This window comes from Conger conger, chromosome 7 (genome assembly GCF_963514075.1).
Source record: "Conger conger chromosome 7, fConCon1.1, whole genome shotgun sequence".
In the NCBI taxonomy this organism is placed as follows: domain Eukaryota; kingdom Metazoa; phylum Chordata; class Actinopteri; order Anguilliformes; family Congridae; genus Conger; species Conger conger.
In genome coordinates, this window is record NC_083766.1 from 59000209 (window position 1) to 59015990 (window position 15782).

Sequence of the window (15782 nt, forward strand, 5' to 3'; positions counted from 1 at the left end):
AATTATTAGTTTTTTTGTGATAAGCTATGTCCAACTCAACTGAATCATCTTTTGGCCATTCTTTGACATAAGTGATAGAAAATGAATGCCTGTATAATGGTACTTGAAATGCAAACTATAGGCAAATCTGAGAGGCAAAAAACAAAATGTGTGATTTGGTAGGAGGAGAAGCATTTTAACTATTTTCCCAAAAATGTTAATTGTCATCAATTTAAAAAAAAAACTTGATAAGCACTTGAGATAAATTTGTTCCTGGTGTGGTGGGGAAATCCACAGCTGACAGGAATCAGGAATAAATTATTGGTTGGGTTCTAAAACAAACTTTTAGTTTTCATAGTTAGTACACAACGATGGATTATTTAAAAGCATACTTAGCATCAGTGTTTTCCAGTTCAAAGATAACATTTCAGATCTTAAGGAGATGCTAGTTATTTGCCATAAACATGGCATTTGCATATTGCATGTTTTCATGTCATGTGTAATGAGAAATATCCTATATCAGCTAGCTAGCAAGGTAGCTTGCAAACTACTTTTATAAGCCTAACTATATATAGTGTAATGTAATGAAACTAGTATTAGCTAACACTAATATGGCTATCCATTTTTATGTGTGGCTAACCGAGAGAACACTCTTTCTTGGTGTTTATGATGAGACTAATAAACTAACATAGCTGGCGTTTTCACAAATTGAGTGCTTGCTTGCCACTTTGAACAGTGAGTGAGACTGGCTGTTGCTAATGTCGGCGTGCTATGGAATGACATCTGGCTACTAATGTTACCTGCATAATGTAAGACATGACATGAACATGCAGGTGTAGACAGGTGCAGACAATTAGCTTGAGAGCAGAATGTGAATGGAAATCAGGTGTGGAAGATTGACAAGTTAACAAGATAATTAGAAATTGTTAGTAATAAACCTATCCTGTCCTAAATTAGTAAATGACATACACAAGAAACGTAAGGTAAACATGAACACATGGTTAGAATGTTAGTATTACCCAATCCTGATCTAATGTTAGTAGATTAGTAAGTAGACACGGGAAAAATTAAACAATTAGGGAAGCATGAGCGACAGCAAGTGAGAGAGAAAGCATGAATGCAAGGTTTGCAGAAAGACACAAAGTGTATGCTAAACAATGAACGGAACAACACAACATGAAACAAACATAAATCGTGACATAACAAGTTTGCAAAACTGTGAAATGAATAAACTACATAACATGACATGACTAGAAAATTCATCGTAACAAGGACTAAACATGAAATGTAACAAGAAATAAAACATAAAAACTTGGCGTGACAATAAAATAACTTAGACAATAACTAAACATGAGACATGACAAGCATAAAACCTGCCAAGCACACTTTTAAATCCTGGACATACAGTATTTGTAATGCATTCCAAGTGTGTGTGCCTATTTAACCAGTTGGCCTGGTCCTCGGATTGCCTGGCTCATTCTTGCCACACATTGCTTTAAGAAAAGTGTTTTAAAGTGCTAAATTAAATTATTGTTATAATTATAATAATAAATAAATAAATAAATAAATACCAATCCCAAAAAAGGAACACAACATATTTTTTTATCATTGCATCATATTGCATTAATTACACATGAGCTTTTCTCGTGTGTATGGTTCCCTTGGTGGAATGCTCTGTGACAACATATGGGGATATAAAGAGAACAGGGCATGCTTTGACCCACCACAATCTTTTACAATGGACCTATCATCAAATTCAAGGACTTACACTCAGTGAGCACTTTATTATTTAGGTATTTATTAGACTTATTAAGTCTTCTGCGGCTGTAGCCTATCCCCTTACAGGTTTGATGTGTTGTGTGTTCAGAGATGCTCTTTTGTGTACCACTGCTGTAATGTGTGGTTATTTGTGTTTCTGTCACCTTCCTGACAGCTTTGACCAGTCTGGCCATTCTCCTTTGACCTCTCTCATTACAAGGCATTTCTGCCCACAGAACTGCTGCTCAGTTCATGTTTTTTGTTTTTCACACCATTTTTTAGAAACTCTTGAGACTAGTGTGTGTGAATATCCGAGGGGAAAAGCAGTTACTGAGATACTCAAACCACCCTGTCTGGCACCAACAATCATTCCATGGTCAAAGTCATTCAGATCACATTTTTTCCCAATTCTGATGGTTGATGTGAACATTAACTGAAGCTCCTGACCTGTTTCTGCATGACCTTATGCATTGCACTGCTGCCACATAATTATATGATGAGATAATCGCATGAATAAGTAGGTAGTATTCCTAATAAAGTAGTCACTGAGTGTACAAAGCGAAATGTTGAAAGGTAGTGGTTTCCTAACTATAGAAAAAGAGTAATTCTATATGACAGAGAGAAATACATTGACAGCATATTTGTTCTGTGCATGTTTGCCTACTTATTGGTAAGTATAAGGCATACCTTAATTCATTCCATTTATTTATTTCAAAGTGCTGCAATTTTTTGCTTAACTTGAATTGCATAGAAATTATTCTACCTGAGAATTAAATCTAAAATTACTGTACTGTGTTTTAGAAAAAGTAACAAAGTAATAAAGATGACATTTAATAATAATTATGGTGACATAGCATTCAAAACCTTCCCTTTTTAGATTAGGAAATATTTCACTGCACATACAATGTATTGTTATCATTCATCATTAAGCATACATTTTTTCATCTTTCTGAGTACATCTGCAATTGTTTATTCAGAATGGTAATAAAGTAATAGAAACAGGTGGAATGTGTATATAACATGATTGTTATATCTTGTGCTGTGCTGAGATTCATCAAATGTTTTTCAGTCACAAATTAATCAGCTGAAGCATTGGAATTCTGTCTTGTTTTTTATTTTGTTTGCAACACACAATGACCATTAATACTACAATGTACAATACTTTGAGCTTATGTATTTTCTATAGCTGAATATTTGATAAACCACCTGTTGTTTTGGGAATTCATGACTGGTGGCTAACCTATTTATTCATTTTCAGGCTGTAAATGGAATGTTTTTTCAATGTTGAGAAACAGTGAGAAGCCAAGACACCTGCAATGAGCCCCCTGAATTCAAATGGCTTCATAAACACTACAATTGTGCATCCTGACTTCTTTTTCATAAGTGGCCTCATTGGTATTCCTCACACAAACTATTACTATATCTTCTTGGGCTTTGTTTATGCAGTGACTGTACTCGGAAACACTTTTGTCATGTTCATAATATACACTGACCACTGCCTTCACAGTCCAAAATACACTGTCATTTTAAATTTGGCTGTTTCTGACTTGTGTGTAAGCACTGCAGTCATTCCTCTGTTGATTGACACCTTGCTCTTTAAATCACATTTAATTTCCTTCAGGGCCTGCTTGACTGATATGTTTTTTGTTTATCTCTTTTACGCGATGCAGTCTCTTACTCTCACACTTCTGTCCTATGACAGATGTGCTGCTATATGCTTTCCCTTAAGATACAATGAGATTGTGACTAATAAATCAATGTTGTTGATTTTAACTGTAATATGGATGCTTGCAGGAAGTGCCGCTGTTGTAGCTGCAACTCTCCTCAGCAGACTGTCCTTCTGCAAGTCCACTGTGATAGATAGTTATTTCTGTGATCATGAACCCACATACCGGTTGGCGTGCAATGATAACAGTCCAAGTGTTGTGATTCGTTGGACATATCCTGTTTTAAGTCTCTGGTTTCCACTAGTTTTTATCACAGGCACGTACGTTTGTATAGCCAGAGCATTGTTAAAGATTGCAGCAGTTTCAGAGCGCCTCAAAGCCATGAAAACCTGCACCTCTCATTTGATCTTGGTGAGTGTGTTTTACCTTCCTTTGTGCTTCTCCTTTGCACTGGGCCCATCCATTCACCAGAACGCCAGGATTATTAATGTGTCACTGGCGACTGTCTTGCCACCTGCGCTGAATCCGATCATCTATACACTCAAGACAGAGGAATTCACAGAATCCATTAGAAAGCTGTACAGGAGAAAGAAGATGCGCACCATTGTCAGGAAAAAATAAATAAATGTTTAAATCCCAAATGACTGACCGGCAAGTTTTTGACCGAAGGAACCAAGTGATGTGATTTATCTGTGCAATCAACTGCTTTAACTGATGTACTTAAGTGAGTTACAATGACAATTGATGATTTAGAGTTTAATTAATACTGGACATTTTAGCTGCTGCAGTTAATCTGGAGTGGCGTTTCAACAGTATAGCAGTGCACTGCGCTCAAGCACAAGAGTCAACATTCTCATTTTAGCAGCGATATTAATTTGGGAAATTCCAATGTAAAATTAAGTATTCCTTGTAGAAGAGTAGCCATCAGATTAAAACAAGCTATCATTAGCGAATGCAGATACCGATGGCTCTAAACTACTTTGTAGGGACCTGCTTTACTGAAGACTATAATGGGAGGTTACGAATGAAGGGACAGGGCACCACTACATGGCTGGAGAGGAGGACGCTAACAACCTAGCCACTAAAGAAGGTTTATGTGTTCATGGTTAGAGTATGTATTCAGTTTATGTGTTCAGTTCTGTATTGCTAAAGTTCAAATATAAAGTCTTGTAAATCGCTTTGGATTAAAAGCATCTGCTAAATGACTAAAATGTGAATGTAACTGGTCACCCCCAGACTTTTTACCCTGCTGTGTCGTCATGCAACAGGGTGTGTCTGTGCAACCTTCTCAGGTACCTCCCAGGCTCTGCCTCGGATTGGGTACACCCTCAGCCATGACCATGGCTTGTTCCATGCCCCACCAGTAAAAGAAAATATAAAATCCAGTCTCTCGGGGCAACTGGTCACCTGTGGACATTTTACCAATACTCCCATGCTCCTGTGCTACAAACTACTCTGCTGTCTCAAATGCTCTCCCTTGATCCTTGAGAGCATTGGAGACAGCAGAGTAGTTTATAGCAAAGGAGCATGGGAGTATTGGTAAAATGTCCACAGGTGACCAGTTGCCCAGAGAGACTGGATTTTAGAAGGTTGCACAGATGCACATTGTTGGGGAGTATGGGAGTATGGGAGTATTAGTAAAATGTCCACAGGTGACCAGTTGCTCAGAGAGACTGGATTTTAGAAGGTTGCATAGATGCACATTGTTGCATGGTGACACAGCAGGGCAAAAAGTCTGGGGGTGACCAGTAACATTTACATTTAGATGTGCACGTCAGTATTCTGGTAATGTTGACCCCAACACTGTGGAGAAGTAAACATTATCATTAACATCAACAAAGGTCAGTCCAAACCAAGTGGCTAGCTTTCAAGCTGTTTTTTGCCAATTGAAATGAAGTCACCCACTAGTGATACCTATATTTCCACTCAGAAACCTTATTTTCCATTGGACATGCATTCTGGATTAAAATGTCTATACTATTGATGTCATTTGTCAGGATTAAACTAAAGCATGCTTTTTATTCATATAGTGACACTGAGCTGGGGAACGAACGAACGAACAAATTGGCCTATTTTATAGCCCAATAACGAGGTTATTGGCCACAGCTACGGTGATTACAATCAATCACAGCCGTGGCCATACCTGTCTGTAGGGCTCATGCTGCCACCTGGTGGACAGCACCTTAATATTCCCATCCTGGCACCATAGTATGCTACAATATATATCTACGTGAATTAAGTTAACATAGACTTTAACTAGTAGTATGCTATCCAGTGATGAAAATAGAACATACTTTTGTTAAGTATAAGCACGGTTTAAGTATCCTAAAATACCACAATAATTGCATGCAATTCAGAATCTTTATTTGATGTAGATGAACTTAAACCACAGTTTACTTTCACTAAAGTAATAAAAATAACATTGTATGCATATGTGATTTAGTATACTTTTTTGAAGTACACTCAAATACAACTTAAACCGAAGTATACTTTTTAAAGTATCATTCATTGCATCATGTTGCATTGATTATACATGAGCATTTCTTTTGTGGCCAGGTCCCTTGGTGTAATGCTCTGTGTCCACACTTCAGGATATAAGAACAAGAGCACATGCTTTGACGCACCATAGTCTTCTACAAGTGAATGAAGGACTTACATCTACGAAGAGAAGTAGTGAATGACATTGACTTACTAACAACAGAAAAAACGTTATTCTATATGAGTGATCAATATATTGACAACATATTTGGTCTGAGCAACTTTGCCTGAAATTACTGGTAAGTATTAGGCATACCTTCCTTTTTTCCATCATTGATTTATTTCAAACAGCTGTGATTTACATAGGAATTATTCTCATAGAATATTGAATCTAAAATAATTTCATTCATGAAACAAAAGTATATTATAATTCAACCGAATATATTTATATAGTACAATTTTCTGTTATTATTAGCATTTAAACTGCCAGTCTCTTATCTTAATACTGTAAGGAACAGTAACACTAAATAATGTGCGGTAAGGGCTGTGCTATGGGGACCCTGAGGGTCACATGCTCCAGCTGAGAAAGGGACAGCCCAGGTAACACTGTATTAGGATACCCAGTTATTGTACTGTATATAATTGTACAGAATATTAATATATACAGTACTTTGCAAAGTCTTAGGCACCCTAGATTTTCTAATATATGAGTCCTAGATGTTTATGTTCTTCTGCAAAAGCAGTGTGTCATTAGAAAAGAGCAGTTTTGGGATTTCCAAGCATTCATTTTCCCCCAAAAATGAAATGTTGTCTTGTATTTCATTAAAACCTTCACTGAAGTACAGTAAAGGAACATCTTTCCGATAAGAACCTGATTGCGGCTGTCTGGGAATACCTGGAGAGTTAAAAGAAAGTGAGTCAGCCAAAGTCTAGAGAAGAGGCGTGCCAAGTTCACCAATATGTTACATATGCAACAATCTAGGGTGCCAAATACTTTTGCGCAGTACTGTATATATATACACCAAATTTAACAAATTTATCAGATTTACTCAAATGAATGAATGAACATTAAGGGCAGGATAAATAATAATAAAAATACTAATATATTTTTAGCAAATGAAAGAGGCATAGTGGGTACTTGGGGCAAAGGCAAAATTGTCAATTGAAATGTATGTATGACAAGTAAGTAATTCTTATACTGTTTTTTGAGGCACACAAGATCCAATTATTCAATAATTAAAAATTGAATGATAAATCTGAGCTTATGTGATTTGTGCAGCTAAATATTTCATAGTAATCATTGACTTTTTAGTGTTTGAGGAATTTGTTACTGCAGGTTAACCTGTTGTTTACTTTCAGGTCCAAAAGGACAGGTTTTTCACAGGGGGAGAAACAGGGAGGAACAAACAATCCTGCCATGAGCCCCGTGAATTCAGCCTTCTTTATAAATGGCACTGTTACTAGTATTCTGCGTCCTGACTTCTTTTATGTTAATGGTTTTGCCGGCATTCCCAACGCAAAATACTATTATATCTTCTTCTGCTTTGTTTATGCTCTGACTCTAGTGGGAAACACTTTTGTCATGTTTGTGATTTACACTGACCAGTGTCTCCACAGTCCAAAATACGTTGCAGTTTTTAATTTGGCTCTGTCTGATATATGTGGAAGCACGGCTGTCATCCCACAGATGATTGACACCTTCCTGTTTAAATCACATTTAATTCCCTTTGAGGCCTGCTTGACTAATATGTTTTTTGTTTTTTGGTTTCTCCATATGCAGTCTTTCACAATAACTCTTCTGTCCTATGATAGATTTGTTGCTATATGCTTGCCACTGAGATACAATGAGATTGTGACAAATAAATCAATGTTGGTGATCACAGCCATATTGTGGATGCTTGCAGGAGCGGTCATTCTCATTGCTGTGGGTTTTCTCACCACACTGTCATTCTGCGACTCCAATGTGATAGAAAGCTATTTCTGTGATCATGGACCCGTTGTACGTTTGGCGTGCAATGACAACACTCCAAGTATTATGATGAATTGGACATGTCCTGTTCTGATTCTCTGGTTTCCAGTACTTTTTATCATGGGCACATACATTTGCATAACCAGAGCGTTATTCAAAATTGCAGCCTCAGAGCGCCTCAAAGCCATGAAAACCTGCACCTCTCATTTGATCTTGGTGAGCGTGTTTTATCTTCCTTTATGCTTCTCCTTTGCACTGGCCACTATCATCCACCAGAATGCCAGGATCCTTAACATGTTATTGGCAAATGCCTTGCCGCCTATGCTGAATCCAATCATCTACTCACTGAAGACAGAAGAATTCAGAGAATCCATTAAAAAACTGTACAGAAGAAAGAAGATGCACATCACTGCCAGTAATAAATGAATAAATGTTTTATTCACAAATTTCTGACGAGCAAGTCTGACTGTGTTTTATATTTCATAACTCTCCAATCAACTGAGAACTGTAAGACAATGAACAATTGAAATCAAATCAATTGGATGTTTTGGATGCAGTCAGAGATGTGAAAAATCTGAAGACTTGCACGTCAATATGTACAGTTATTGTGGCTTTTGTCATAAAGAATATGCAAAACAGGTTTGAGGCACTTTTTAAAAAGCAGTTCATGAGCCCTAAATAAATATAGCTTTGAATAGTGAATACACATTTTACAGCATATTTACTGATCTAAGTTATTATAAACTTTACATGTTGGTGTCAAGTCAAGACATTCACATACGCATCAAGATTCATAATGACTGGACATGGATAAGCATGCCAAATGGCTGCTCATAGGGGATTGGCTGATGGTGGCCTTGTTTTTTAATATAACTTTTGATCTATGATCTAAGTCCTTTGATCTATGAGACTTGCACAGTATTGATGATACCAACCTTATTGGTCTAAAGTTTGAAGATTTATAAGCATTTAAACTTATTTTCTTCTTATAGTGCCACCTATTGGCCGAAAGGCACCAATGGGCTAAATATGCGTACCGAGTTTGGTGACATAGGAATCATGAATTACAGCTGTTTTACAAAACATTTCCAGGCCTAGCATGTCATGGATGAACGGTTTGTAACATCAAAAACAAAAGACATAACTTTTATTTGGGTTACTCCTAGCATACTCTATGTAAGATTTGCTGAAGATTAGATTAAATTTGTAGAAGAAGAAGCAAAAAATGTGTTTTAGAAAAAAATCTAAACGCTCGAAAAATTTGGCAGATGCTAAATAAATTGGGAATATACAGCACATATGGGGAAAATTCTGGGATTTTGATTCTAGACCAAATGGTTCAGGAGTTATGGGCTAAAACGTAAATGACTGAGTGGCAGCAGCAATATGGGGCTGATTGGCATCATTGTGATATCCTGATTAGCTGTGGAGTAACTGCACCTACCTGCCAAGCTTTTGCTGCCCATTCAGTTTTAGCAAGGACAATGATAACAAATTATTAGCATGTTTTGTGAAAAGCCATGCTTACTCCAAATTAATTTTATCATCATTCAACCATTTTTTTTACATACCTACGAGAAACATTTTGTCTGTACGAAGGTATTTGTACTCAGGTACAATTTTGTGAAAATCTGTAAATTTTTCAAGGTGTGCAAGCATTTTAAGTGTTTTCCAAAGAATTTATCGAAATGGCGGAAAATGCAATACGGCAGGAATAGTTCCTTGAGAAAAATGTGGTCCTTATGAGGCCCTAACATCCAATTGTGTAACTCTTGGGCAAATGGGGTGCCGGGGATGGGCTTGTGAATATCAAACATTTGTCATGTTCACTACAGCACCATCAGGAGTTCAAACTGCATTAAATTTAAACAGTTCAATAGTTCAGAGAGCCTATCACGTTTGATGATTCTCGCATATATTTGCTCACCATTATTTAAGATAGTGTCACGTTTCAGGTCTGTCTCGCCATGTTTTATGTTTATTCATGTTGTCTTAGTCACGTAGTGTCTTATCATGTATTATGTTAGTCTAGGTTCGTCATGAGACAAAATGGCCGCTGAAGGCAGGTGTGGTATTTTGTGGAGCTCCACAACTATCCTCTTACTTAACAATTTATCACAGTTTTTACCACAGTTTTTATTTGACATTTTATCACAGTTTTTACCAGCTTCAGTGAATACTTTTCAGCAAAAACGCTTCAACCCAAGACAAAATTCAACCAAAGGGTACAGTGAAAACCTAAATGTTTGGTCACCTTGGCTACTCTGCTTGTGCTTGTTGGTTGTTCCACCTGCTCATGGCCTCTGCAGTAGCAGGCAAGATACCTCCATCCCAGGCCCAGGCTCCAGCAGTAGCAGGCTAGCTACCACCATCCCAGGCCCAGGCTCCAGCAGTAGCAGGCTAGCTACCACCATCCCAGGTCCAGGCTACAGCAGTAGCAGACCAGCTACCACCAACCCAGGCCCAGGCTCCAGCAGTAGCAGGCTAGCTACCACCATCCCAGGCTCCAGCAGTAGCAGCCTAGCTACCACCATCCCAGGCTCCAGCAGTAGCAGGCTAGCTACCACCAGCCCAGGCTCCAGCAGTAGCAGGCTAGCTACCAACAACCCAGGCCCAGGCTCCAGCAGTAGCAGGCTAGCTACCACCAGCCCAGGCTCCAGCAGGAGCAGGCTAGCTTCCACCATCCCAGGCCCAGGCTCCAGCAGTAGCAGGCTAGCTACCACCAGCCCAGGCTCCAGCAGTAGCAGGCTACCTACCAACAACCCAGGTCCAGGCTACAGCAGTAGCAGGCTAGCTACCAACAACCCAGGCTCCAGCAGTAGCAGGCTAGCTACCACCAGCCCAGGCTCCAGCAGTAGCTAGCTAGCTACCACCAGCCCAGGCTCCAGCAGTAGCAGGCTAGCTACCAACAACCCAGGCTCCAGTAGTAGCAGGCTAGCTACCACCAGCCCAGGCTCCAGCAGTAGCAGGCTAGCTACCACCAGCCCAGGCTCCAGCAGTAGCAGGCTAGCTACCAACAACCCAGGTCCAGGCTCCAGCAGTAGCAGACCAGCTACCACCAGCCCTGTCTTTCATGAGCCTCACACTGACGTCACTAGTGTGCCCGAACCCAAGATGGAGCTGTCATCTGCATTCCCTCCCCCATCCACAAACCTGCCCGTTTGTGACTATGATCCACCATCGGGGGTGAGTGTTCCTGGCAAAGGCTCCAGTGAGACAGTCAATCACTTTAGTTTTATTGTATTCCCTGTTTTGATGAACTCATTTAATCTCCCTTGTAATCCTGCTTGTTTTGCACAGCTCTCTGCTATCATGCTCTTACAGGACTGTTTTTTAAACCCTGTTAATCCAAAACTAGTCTCACCTTCTGTGAGTAATGATCCTGTCTGTGCTTACAATAAGAAAAAATGTCTCATTCTCTTGCTCTTATTGTTATCCGGTAACGTTAAAACTAACCCTGGTCCAGTGGCAGTCTCACCGACCGAACCCACATCTCTCTCATTAATGCATCTATGCAAGCCATTTGTTGACAAGGGCCTACATTTCTTACATCTTAATGTTAGGAGCCTGCTGCCAAAGATTGATGAGATCCGAGCACTAGCTGCTTCAGCCAAAGTGGGCATTTTTTGTCTGTCAGAGACATGGCTAGATGCCAGCATCAGTGATTCTGAAATTTGTATTGACAACTACTCCCTTATCAGAAAGGACCGCAATCGGTGCGGGGGTGGTGTGTGCGCTTTTATCAGAGCCGACCTTGATTTTAATGTAAGGCAGGACCTAGATATCTGCTCAGCTGAAATTTAAATGTTTGATATCTGCCTTCCCAAAACCAAACCCATTCTGTGTGGCATATGTTATCGCCCTCCGCAGCAAAACACCTTCTACGACTTGCTTGAACAGGTCTTATTGAAATGTCAGGATTTGCTAAAAACAGAATGCATTTTGATGGGTGATTTTAACACAGATGTTGCCAACAAATCCTGTCCCACTTTCAGTGGCCTGGACAGATGTAGCAGGATTTTTGGTTTCACTCAACTGATCTGTGAACCTACCAGAATCTGTGGTACAACTAGCAGTATTATTGACCTGATTTTAGTATCTGATGCTAAGTCCATTTCTCAGAGTGGTGTGTTAATTTATGGGATTAGCGACCATTTCCTCACTTTTTGTTCGAGGAGAGCTCATCGCATTACTTTTAACTGTCATAAATCCATCTCAGCTAGATCCCTCAAGCGATACTCTGTGGCCAGGCTCATAGAGGAGACTCAGATGTTAGATTGGGCATCTGTGTTAGACTCGGATAACGTTAACCAGGCTTGGGGTAACTTCAAAAGGCTATTTTCCTCTGCCATTGATAGTGTAGCCCCAGCCAGAACAGTCAGAATTAAGCAGAGATCAAATCCGTGGTTCACACAGGAGATCCTTGAAGCCATTGGCGCCAGAGAAAATGCCCTCTCTCTGTTTAAAAAGTCGGGCAATCAAGTTGACCTCCTGTTGTTCAGAGGTCTTAGAAACGCTGTCCAAGTCAGAGAAGCTAAATCAAACTATTTTTCTGATCAGATCAGAGAAAATAAAGACGATCCTCAAACTCTCTGGAAAACGCTTAAAAATCTGGGCTGCACTTCAAAACCCCTTAAAGACTCAAGTCTCTGTATCTCCTTAGACATCGATGGTGAAAAAATCACAAATAAGAACCAGATTGCCAACCATTTTAATTCCTTCTTTACCTCCATTGCTAAGAAACTAGTGGACTGTCTACCGGCAGGCCCTGCGATCTTTGGCAAGAGCCATCTCCTTGACTTCTATGCTCGTTTGGGGGCTTCTCCAAACAGCTTTTCGTTCAAACCAGTTTCAGTGGCAACAATTGTCAACCTGTTAAAGAGCCTTAAATGTGCTAAAGCCACCGGTTTAGACAATATTTCTGCCAGGTTTCTAAAAGACGCTGCAGACATTATAGCACCTTCTGTGACCCACATTGTTAATTTGTCCCTTGAGCATGGAATTGTTCCGCTCGATATGAAGCATGCCAAAACAATACCTCTCTTTAAAAAAGGTAATAAGTCAGACCCAGGTAATTATCGACCAATCTCTATTCTCAGCGTCACTTCTAAAGTTCTTGAGAAAGTAGTCCACGAGCAGCTTTATGATTTTATAAACGAGTCCAAACTTCTGTACACTTTTCAATCTGGTTTCAGGAAGTCCCATTCAACTGACTCCTGTCTTCTTTTCCTCACTGATTTTATTCGATCAGAGATGGATGCCGGTAAAATTTGTGGCTTGATTTTAATTGACCTTCAGAAGGCCTTTGACACAGTCGACCATAACCTGCTTTTTGACAAGCTTACGGCTCTTGGCCTGAGCTCCTTAGGCCTTCAATGGTTTGTCTCCTATCTGTCAGACAGGGACCAAAAGACTGAATGTCTCGGCCATCTTTCTAGACCACTGCCTGTGACGTGTGGGGTCCCAGAAGGAAGTGTCCTAGGCCCTTTGCTGTTTTTAATATTTATAAACGATCTACAAGCTGCTTGTAATTCAAATTTGTTCCTTTACGCAGACGACTCAGCCATTTTGGCTTCCGATAAGAATGTGTCCAATCTTCAGGCCACTTTATCTGCAGAATTTGATAATATCAACTCATGGCTCACTGATAACAAGCTGTCCCTCCACATGGCAAAAACTGAGTATATTTTATTTGGCTCTAAACCCAGGTTGAGCCGTTTATCATCACCTGATATTGTCCTTGGAGGCCAGATCTTCCCTGCTAAAAACTCAGTGAGCTATCTGGGTTGTATCTTGGACAGCAGCCTGGGTGGTGAAACCATGGCTCTCAAGACCATTAGTAAGGTCAATGGTAGAACCAAATTTTTAGCCAGAAAAGCTCCTTTCCTAGATGCAGCTAGCCTGTATTTGTTGGCTAGTTCTCTAGTTTTATGCTGTTTTGACTATGCCATCAGCTCGTGGTATGGAGGCCTGTCAAAAGCCCTCAAAGACAAACTTCAAGTTTCACAAAACAAACTAATTAGGCTAGTCCTGGGTCTATCTCCTAGAGACCATATAGGGAAAGAGCACTTTAAGCAGCTTGGCTGGCTCCCCATAGATGCCAGGGCAGTCCAGTTGCAGCTTAGCATGGTCCACAACATATGTAACAACAGGGCCCCCATGTATCTTAAGGATTATCTTAAGAGATGTGGTGACACTCATGATCACCATACAAGAGCCATTGTTGCTGATCTTTGCCTGCCCAGGTTTAAAACCAACATGGGCAAAAACTCGTTCAGGTTTAGTGGAACTGTCAACTGGAACATGCTGCCCCTCGAGATCAAAAGTGTATCCAGTGTGCACTCCTTTAAGACCAAAGTAAAGTCCTGGCTCAGAGAAAATGTCTCTTAGTAACATGGTGTTTTAGTCTTATCTTCCTTTGTGCCTATTGTGCCTGTTCCTTGTTGTCTTGTTTGTCTGTCCTTGACCACAATGGAAACAAGTCTGTGACTTTATTGTGTTTTTATCCTTGATGAATTTTGAGATGCATGTCCTCTGTTCCATGTATTCTTGGAACTATACATTGAATAAAATCAATCAATCAATCAATGTTGTTTAGTTTATTTCTTGTTACGAACGAACGAACGAACGAGCGAGCGAGCGAGCGAGCGAGCTGGCCATACCTGCCTGTAGGGCTCATGCTGCCATTTGGTGGACAGCACCTTAATATTCCCATCCTGGTACCATAGTATGCTACAATATATATCTACGTGAATTAAGTTAACATAGACTTTAACTAGTAGTATGCTATCCAGTGATGAAAATAGAACATACTTTTGTGAAGTATAAGCACGGTTTAAGTATTCTAAAATACCACTATAATTGCATGCAATTCAGAATCTTTATTTGATGTAGATGAACTTAAACCACAGTTTACTTTCACTCAAGTAAAAATAACATTGTATGCATATGTTATTTAGTATACTTTTTTGAAGTACACTCAAGTACAACTTAAACCGAAGTATACTTTTTAAAGTATCATTCATTGCATCATGTTGCATTGATTATACATGAGCATTTCTTTTGTGGCCAGGTCCCTTGGTGTAATGCTCTGTGTCCACACTTCAGGATATAAGAACAAGAGCACATGCTTTGACGCACCATAGTCTTCTACAAGTGAATGAAGGACTTACATCTACGAAGAGAAGTAGTGAATGACATTGACTTACTAACAACAGAAAAAACGTTATTCTATATGAGTGATCAATATATTGACAGCTTATTTGGTCTGAGCAACTTTGCCTGAAATTACTGGTAAGTATTAGGCATACCTTCCTTTTTTCCATCATTGATTTATTTCAAACAGCTGCGATTTACATAGGAATTATTCTCATAGAATATTGAATCTAAAATAATTTCATTCATGAAACAAAAGTATATTATAATTCAACCGAATATATTTATATAGTACAATTTTCTGTTATTAGCATTTAAACTGCCAGTCTCTTATCTTAATACTGTAAGGAACAGTAACGCTAAATAATGTGCGGTAAGGGCTGTGCTATGGGGACCCAGAGGGTCACATGCTCCAGCTGAGAAAGAGACAGCCCAGGTAACACTGTATTAGGACACCCAGTTATTGTACTGTATATAATTGTACAGAATATTAATATATACAGTACTTTGCAAAGTCTTAGGCACCCTAGATTTTCTAATATATGAGTCCTAGATGTTTATGTTCTTCTGCATAAGCAGTGTGTCAGTAGAAAAGAGCAGTTTTGGGATTTCCAAGCATTCATTTTCCCCCAAAAATGAAATGCTGTCTTGTATTTCATTAAGACCTTCACTGAAGTACAGTAAAGGAACATCTTTCCGATAAAAACCTGATTGCGGCTGTCTGGGAATACCTGGAGAAAGTGAGTCAGCCAAAGTCTAGAGAAGAGGCGTGCCAA

General features: G+C 39.4%; 2 protein-coding genes across 2 annotated transcripts; both read left to right on the forward strand.

The window, feature by feature from the left end:
- The first annotated feature begins 3053 nt into the window (after positions 1-3053).
- On the forward strand, positions 3054-4025 carry LOC133133401 (olfactory receptor 52E4-like). The gene has a single exon (XM_061249499.1). It carries the CDS (start codon positions 3054-3056, stop codon positions 4023-4025), a length of 972 nt encoding a protein of 323 aa, XP_061105483.1.
- A 3274-nt stretch (positions 4026-7299) lies between these two features.
- LOC133132117 (olfactory receptor 52E4-like) lies at positions 7300-8277 on the forward strand. Its single transcript, XM_061247293.1, has one exon. It carries the CDS (start codon positions 7300-7302, stop codon positions 8275-8277), a length of 978 nt encoding a protein of 325 aa, XP_061103277.1.
- The last annotated feature ends 7505 nt before the right edge of the window (positions 8278-15782 follow it).